Source organism: Centruroides sculpturatus, unplaced genomic scaffold (assembly GCF_000671375.1).
Source record: "Centruroides sculpturatus isolate CEXI.00-Female unplaced genomic scaffold, Cexi_2.0 scaffold814, whole genome shotgun sequence".
In the NCBI taxonomy this organism is placed as follows: Eukaryota; Metazoa; Arthropoda; class Arachnida; order Scorpiones; family Buthidae; genus Centruroides; species Centruroides sculpturatus.
The window spans coordinates 220239-228505 of NW_019384989.1; the positions used below are offsets into that span (position 1 = coordinate 220239).

The 8267-nt window shown below is 33.1% G+C and overlaps 1 protein-coding gene across 3 annotated transcripts; it reads left to right on the forward strand.

Annotated features, from left to right (window-relative positions):
- The first annotated feature begins 358 nt into the window (after positions 1–358).
- Positions 359–6700, forward strand: LOC111632979. 3 transcript variants are annotated; one of them, XR_002757982.1, is made up of 3 exons: positions 359–408; positions 4680–5604; positions 6178–6700. XR_002757982.1 is itself a non-coding variant. In XM_023377495.1 (2 exons), exons 1-2 carry the CDS (start codon positions 378–380, stop codon positions 6468–6470), a joined length of 324 nt encoding a protein of 107 aa, XP_023233263.1. In that variant the 5' UTR covers positions 360–377; the 3' UTR covers positions 6471–6700. The 3 variants fall into 3 exon arrangements, 2 of the variants coding, with proteins under 2 accessions (XP_023233263.1, XP_023233262.1); XM_023377495.1 differs by lacking the exon at positions 4680–5604 and having other exon boundaries at positions 360–408; XM_023377494.1 differs by lacking the exons at positions 359–408; positions 4680–5604 and adding an exon at positions 5699–6119.
- Positions 6701–8267: the final 1567 nt, after the last annotated feature.

Here is an 8267-nt window from a genome sequence, read left to right on the forward strand (position 1 = left end):
CATGTGACCATGATGTTTTTCGCCGGAGCAGGATGTAAAACGATACCATCAAGTAAATAGAAGTCAGTGGACTTCTGTGCCAATCTATGGCCGAGCGATCTATATACATAACCCATTGAAGGGGTATCCGTCTGTCCACGTAACGGTATGCCAAAAACGGGCACTAGAGGCGTCCTAGCGAAGATTTTAAATTAACAATAAATTATTTTTATTTGTAATAGGAATTTATTATTGATATGAATTTATTATTTATACCACGGAATGGTATAAATAATTATTATATGCCTTGATTAACCTTGCGCCGCACGTTTACAACATCCCATGACTCGGTGAACGTCGCGCATTGACTCACGGGAAATTTCTTGAAAAAATTGTGGATGCATTTAAAATTGAGATTTACAAGCGAAGGTAAATAAACAAATTAAACTATTTTAAAGTATTTATAGAATGTTTAATAGGTAGAAATATAGATCCGTATGACGCGATTGGGACGGTAAAGGCCATACACGTTAAGTTAATCCTATGAGGCTGCCTGACCTTGAGGAACTTCAGAATTTCCTATCGCCCACACACGAAGAAGAAAATCTCTCAGCAGAGGCGTAGCTAGAGTGAGGCAAGTAGGGCACGTGCCCCGGGCGCCAAATGGTCTCCAAGACAAACAAGATTTGTTTCTGGAAGAGGAGGGGCGCCAATATAGTGTCGTGCCCCTGGCGCCAGTTATGTTCGCTACGCCATTGTCTCTCAGTCAGTCGGCCATGGCATCTGATGACGACATACTGGTTGTTCTTGGATGTTTATTGGCAACGAATTCTATTAAAACTCGCGGGAAAAAAGTATGCATAGAAGTCTATGGTGTAAATAGTAATAGTGGTTTGGATAGCACTGATCACAAAATTAATTTTTCAACAGAAATCTTGGGCTATAGATTCTGTTAAAAACAGGGCTGTGGAGTCGGAGTCGTGGAGTTTTGATGTTTTAGCCGGAGTCGGAGTCGGAGTCGTCAAAAAATCCGCCGACTCCGACTCCTTTTTACTTACCAACTTGTTATGTATATAAAACGGAAAAGTATTGGAATCGTGTCAAATTTGACTCTCCAAGTTTTTTTTTCAAATCTACACGTTTGGAGACCTCCCGAACCCCTCAAAAAAGTCAATAAAGGGGAAAAATTCGCGCACGCGTGTGTGTTGGCGTCTAATTTAATTTCTTTATTTTCTGTTCTGAAATATTAAACAATATCTCAGAACGGGTAAAGTTTAAGAAACGAAATGTGGCACTGCAACTTGCGTATAAAGGGGCATTAATACTATTAAATTTTGGTTCTTAATTAAAGGTCGACAGGGTGAAGACATAAAAGTGGTCGTGTGTCATATATCTTAATGAATATTTTACTCGTTATTAGCGTTCAAAATTAAAAAAAATAAAATAAAACTCGTCTTTACCCTCAAAGTAAGTGTGGGGGCCGAGGGAGGAGAAATAAAAAGAATTCGCTGAACGATAATAGGCGATATATATCGTCATCGTCTCCCTTGCCGTTTGAATTGCCGAGCGGTAACAATCAACGACATGTGGAAGCAGTTGAGTCAGAGATAGATGCTTCGTTTACAAACAATACAACCGTTTATTAAACACGAAAGAAGCTTACAAGATTTCCGCGATCTTGGAAGTTCTGCGGCGGCTGCGGCCTCTGGGTCTTCCTCTCCTTTCCAAGATAGTCCCCTTTTGAAGGAGTGTCCCTTGTTCGCGAATGAACCGTTCCATCACGTCTCGACCACTCCGGGACGATGCGGTCGACTTCCGTTGATGGAAAGATGTCGATCCGAGGTAGGGAGATGGAGACGAAGATGGGTGCGAGACACACACACAACAATAGATCCGCCACTTGGAACTTTCGGGAGAAGAAGCCGTCGCGTCCTTGAATTTCCGGGGTTTTATCCGTTTTCTCTCAGATTCCCCTTTCCGATTGGTCTCTCCTCGTCACCTGATGACAATTCGAAACCTTTCGGGGGCGCGGGAGAGGTCAAAATCGAAGTTTAATTCGATCTCCAACCGGAAATGGTCGACGGACTTACATTCTTCTATTGTTTAAAAGTTAGCGTCGCGTTTTCATAAAATAAAAATCTATTTCTAACTACTATATATTTTTTCTTTAAAACAATTATTTTAACGCAAATTTTAGTGAGGGTTCGGACCTGTCCAGAGCCTCACATTTGCTTTTTTGCCATTTTATAATAGTACAGTAAAACCCGTTAAGATGTTCTCGCTTAAGATGTTAGAATGTATATGGGGACACGATTTAGTTCAACCACTTTGACTTAAATAACTATCTCTTGTGTTAAACCATCCGACTCCGATTCTGACCACTCTGACCACAGAAATTATTAGGTTTCAAACAGGGTGAACGAAATCATGCCCCCCGGCCCCACACACAGTCTAACATCCAGACATATAGAAAAAACCTCGAATCTTTTGCATATGTCGAAATTTCAAGGTGTCCCGAGTCCAAAAATGTAAAAATTTGGGAGGGGTCATTTTTTGACCGAGCGCTACACTTTTCCTCTGTTATATATAACAGCCGGAAAAGTAAAAATTATCGAATACATATTTATATATTACTTAGAGAAGTCTTTTAGCTTTGGAATAAAAAGTTTCTACGCTCTATCTTTATTACAACTCTATTTATTGAATATTTTATTCTGATGTCACGTGATGACATCAGAATTTCCGGGTCTCTTTCGGTAACAAGTCTGCCCCTAGTCGGAGTCGGAGTCGGATGGTAAGGAAAAGTCGGAGTCGGAGTCGGAGTCGGTAGATTTTTACGCGACTCCACAGCCCTGGTTAAAAAGCATCAATTATCAGCGAAAGATCAATGGCAAGTCGATTTTACTACCAAAATTCATGGATTAAATTTTATAGACGAATATATATTAATAATTCTCAACCACATCCGATATTAGTACAAATTGTAAACATTATTATCGCAAATTAATTTTATAATTTAATAATTAAAAAGAATTTATTAAACTTTGTCTTATTTTAAGTTGTCATGTTTTAATTTACTTGGATATTAAAACAATAAATTTTTTAAAATGTAAAAGAAAATGATATAGAGTATCAAGATGTTTTATGAAAACGGAAGAAATGAATTGAGAAGTTTTCTAAATATTAAAATTATTTATAATTTTAATTTACTCAAGAAATTTTTGATCTGAAAATAATTTATAACCTGAAAAAATAATTTTTTAGGTTATAAATAATAAAAGTTAATAAGGTTATAGAAAATAATTCTTCCATGTATTCACGAGACATTGTTCTCACAACTGAACGACATGACAGCATACACGTTAAGGTCAGCCTGTGCAGTCTGACACTGTGCAGGAAAATCAAATGGTTTTTCGATTCTACTCCGGTGGTCGGTACAGTCCGCCAAAACTGTTAAATTTCCCCCCACACACACTACTAGGAATTACTCAAGGTCAGGCATGTATGGTTAATCCTTTGAAGATTAACTTAATGTGTATGGCCGCGTTTAGATAGATGAAAACAGAGAACATATGTGGAAAGTTTAGGGCAGGAGGCCCAGATTAACCATACGAACTTCCTGTTTGGAAAAGGTATTCACGTTATTTCAATTCAAAAATTTTCTTCTGAAAGGAGTTAGATATAGGAAAAATATAGTGTACAGGGGCAAGACACTACTAATTTGAGATGAATAGCATACATTTTAAATTAAATAAATTTAAAAAATGATTAAAAATTTTTGTACGGCTAGTGACGATGTCACAATAAATAATTACTGCTCACATTACTAATCACAACGCTGTTTAAAATTTTTTATTTAAATTATTTTAAAATGTTAAACCTAATATTCCTACATATCACAATTCTCTATTATATCCCTAAATTCTTATTAAATTATAAACCGCGTCAATTCTATAAACGTGTTACTCAAAAGCTGTATTCTAAAAGTCTGTCATGCTACCTTAAATAATATTGTTTTATTTATAATATAGAATATATAGAACAGAATTAAATCCAAGACTGGTGTATGAATTATTATAAAACATCTGACTTTATTTTAATCCAAATTACAGTATCACATTTTAATTGATTTTAGTTTTCATTTGTATTTAAAAGTAAGAACGTTTCCTTCGAGCCATTTTGTAGAATACACTTTTAGCTTTAGGATTTGTAGCTACTTTATTTAAGTAATCAAGAGCTTGAATTATCATATCTCTATTAGGATCATAATACCGGGCAGACGAATAAGTTTGCATTTCGGAACTAAACGATTGACTTTTTTCTACGAGAGAGAGAGTAAAAAAAGAAAAAGTAAATAATACATTAACTTTGAGACAATAAAACGAAGAAAAAATTAAGAGACTTACCAAAAAAATTAATTACGGATACCAGAAAAACAGCAATGACCAAAAAGAGTGTGGTGTACATGATTAAACGTATTTGTATAATGCTCCATAAATTCAATTCTAGACTCTTGTGCGGCTGTTTAAATACGATTAAAATAATTTATTTATAAATATGAGACTACGTAATGCTTTTAGGCGAATTAAATTTCATAATTTAAACTTAATAATTTTACGAAGGATATATTTATAAGATTAAGCAGTGAATTTCTTTGAGAAATAAAATAAAAATAGCTTAATTTTTTAATTTTAATATAGAAATGTAGAAGATTTAATCCTTTCCGCGGTGGGGCACTTATGTTTTTACTCTTATTGTCCTGTTGACACTAAGAAGATCTTTTAATCAGACCCATCATGGATTCGGCGAAGTTCACAAAATGAAGTTGCTGAATGTTAATGGACGAGATCCGAATATTTGTGACAAACCCCTCACGAAAATTCCTGGGTTTTTCGACTCGTCAGGATTCGTTTCTGGGTCCTCCAGAGAGCGCTCGGCTGACGTCTTAATTCAGTGGTTTTCAACTGAGGTGCCGCAACATCACTTCAAGAGTGCCGCGAAATAATAGGCCCACTGAACAGCGCTGTAACACTTCTTACGTGTAAGTTGTGATTATAAGTACGAAAAAAGCAATAATTCTACATTGATAAAGGAATAGAGATGCCGCAAGAAAAATTAATTAAATTGATGGTGCCACTATTAGAAAAAGATTGGAAAACACTGTCTTAACCACTGGATCATCCGGCCGTCGCCTTATGAGAACTAACTGTAAGAGCAGAGTCGTCGAGAAGAGTAGAGCTGAGAATTTTTTCCTGGTTCTTAGTGGTTCTTATTTTTATAAATTAATTTTATCTCTATTAACAAAAAATAAAATCTTTAAGACTGATTTTTAAAGAAACATTATAAGTATTTTATTTCGTCAAAAAAAGCAAAATAATTGGTTTGATTGATTTGATAGGACACGGCAATGTAACACATAGCCGATCATCCAAGTAGGACCGCTCTCGTGAGGACTTTCTGTGAGAAGCTGTCTCCTATTTAAGTGTTAGAGTTCTTCTCTTAACACCACTCCCCGCCGCTGAGGACGAGATTTGCATCCTGTCAAAACAGTGTTTAGCTCTTGATGAAAAAATAATTGCTCGATCCGTAAGAGATGTAGTGTACGCTGAACAGAAAACATTACAAGTAAGCAATTAGTCAAAATTAGTGAATATTCAGATACAATGCAAAGTTAAGTTAAAAATATTTTAACAGGATTAATTTAATTAAGCGATGGATATTTACATTTTTAATTAATACTACTTTTAATACTTATTCTTAATTAACATAAACTTTCAAAACAGCCCAAATACTTAAAAATTTGACAAGTTGTGCCATATTATGTCAAAAAATTCCTCGTATTATATAATTTAATTAGGAAATATCAGATTCAATTATAAATTAGGTCCAATGTAGAATCTTCCAAAGCTGTACAAACAGCGTAGATGTTTCGCAAGTCTCATAATTAATGCAGTTTTCAAGTTTTTTGAGAATCTTTTCTAAACATAATTCACCAATAATATTTAATTCTCATGAATTTCGCATTTAGAGAAGAAAATGAGTTACAATTATTCGTACTTTATTGAATACTAACGATATGAATTTCTGGCTAACAGTTTGCACAGTTTTTATCCTGATGATTATTTGGTATTCTAATTGTGGTAAGTCCAATTTATTTTTAAATTAATGTTCAAAGAATAGTAAATTATTACTTAACAGGAAAAATTACGAAAAGAAGTATAGAAAATCAAAGCAAGAATGAGCTAGATCACAGAGTTAGGAGAGTGAAAAGAAGACAAAGTGGAGGTTCCAGTGGAGGTTGCAGATCAGATAGCTCTCGTGGATCTTCGCAAACCATCGCTTTATTAGCTATACCCGTTCAACTTGTTGCAGTTAGAATACCTGTTCAAAGTACAGGAAGTGGAGGAAGTAGCGGTTGTGGAAATAAGCCGTCAACTGGAAGCTGCAGTTCCAGTTGTAATCGTTGCAAGCCTAGTTGCAATTGTAGATAAAATAAAAACTGCCTTACTGTAAGAAAATAATTTTTATAATTACACCTATAGTCTATATTGTATGTCTTTTGTTTGACATCTATTAAGTATTTGTTCTATCTCGACATTAGAATTAATTGTTTGATTTATCATGTTCTGCTCTCTTTATGTCTCAATACACTCGGTACTCTTAAAAATTAACTTTTTAGATAAGTAATTCATATTAATGAATTGATGAAGCCATTAGAAGTGAATATAACCTTAAATTTTTAAATACAAACTCTGTATATTATTTCAAATTAGTTATTTAATTAATTTAATAAATAATTTTAGATTTATTAAGTATCTAAATTCATTTAGAACCTGAAACTCTAAGATATCATTGTAGCTTTCTAATGTGTAAATTTACATTATATACAAAATATTTTTTAATTTTTTAAAATAAATTTACAAAATATATAAAGATATTATTGTTATTATAAATCAATGATAAAAGTTGTTAATTATTACAAGAAACCCAGTTTAAAAACAGGAATATTTTACTGTAAAACGGTATAAATTTGGACTGTGCATAATAATAGATAATATTCAATATATTATCTATCCGTTCAACTTGTTGCACTTAGAATACAAATGGAGGGAATGATGGAGGATGTAGGGATTATGGAAACATACCAAAGAGTATTATGTGGAAACAAGTCGAAGCATTTCATGTGTAAACAAGAGAAAACAAAAAAGTTACATACATTTACAACTTTTATTAAATGTGTTTACAATTATTTTGTAAATTTATAGAGTATGAAATTTAAATTTTCGGAATGGTAGTAATTAATAAACAAATTATTTTCAAATAGAAAATGAATATTTCGTCAGTTTAATTGAAATTTATATTTAATGTTTAAACATAGTTATATTTATATTTAAACAATTAATATTTGATGAATGTAAGAAACATTTTATCAGTGGCGGATTCAGAAGTATTCAAACGGTAACTCAAAAATTAAAAATATTTGAATAATAAATGACTTTTTATTAACACATACACGACGATTGTACTTCCGATAAACCATATTTTCCATCGTAAATGTTTTTAAAAACAAGTTTCAACAAATAAATTTTAATTGTTTTTGTTGAATGAGGAGGGCTTAATTAAGCCCGTGTAACCCCCCTCCCTTGTAATCGCCACTGAGTTATAGAGAACTATTTTGCACGAACAATAAAATAATTCATAACTGACTTCATTTTAACATTTAATTCGTTTATATTTCCATTTGCATTATTGTTATTGCATTAATTAATTCTAGTGATGTGAAACCTCAGAGGTCTACTTGAATGTTGCTTACTGCTGCTTGATGTAATTTTTATCTGTCTAGGAGTCTGGCTGCTTGACCTCGAATAAGTTTTGCTAATTTTATGAAGCAAAGTGATCATATTGGGGTTTCCTCGGATTTTCATCAGACCATTTCCCAATCTAATTAAATCTTCATTTTTCAATTTTCTTTTTCTGTAACCTATAGAATCATAACCTGAAATAAAAATTAATGTAAAATAAGGAAGACGAATGCAGTTTAAAAAGGAATTATGAACGAGTTGTTCGAATTAAACCATCGAAAATTTTGTTGAATATAATAAACTACATTTTAAGTAATATTTAATAAGTGATAAAGTTAGGAACTGGAAATAGATGCGATTTAAAAAAAAAACCAACAAATTATTATTGCTAGGATTGGTTTAGTGGAATACGATAACTCAACATATGGGAGATCTGCCAAGGCAAAAAGGATACTTCAGAGGAAATTGGAAGAATACTTTTTATGG

Bases quoted from the DNA above. Each gene is read 5' to 3' on its own strand.
- LOC111632979 (XM_023377494.1), top strand. From the start codon at position 6,056: ATGAATTTCTGGCTAACAGTTTGCACAGTTTTTATCCTGATGATTATT. The intron at 6,120-6,177 runs GTAAGTCCAATT...ATTACTTAACAG, and splicing joins TATTTGGTATTCTAATTGTG to GAAAAATTACGAAAAGAAGT.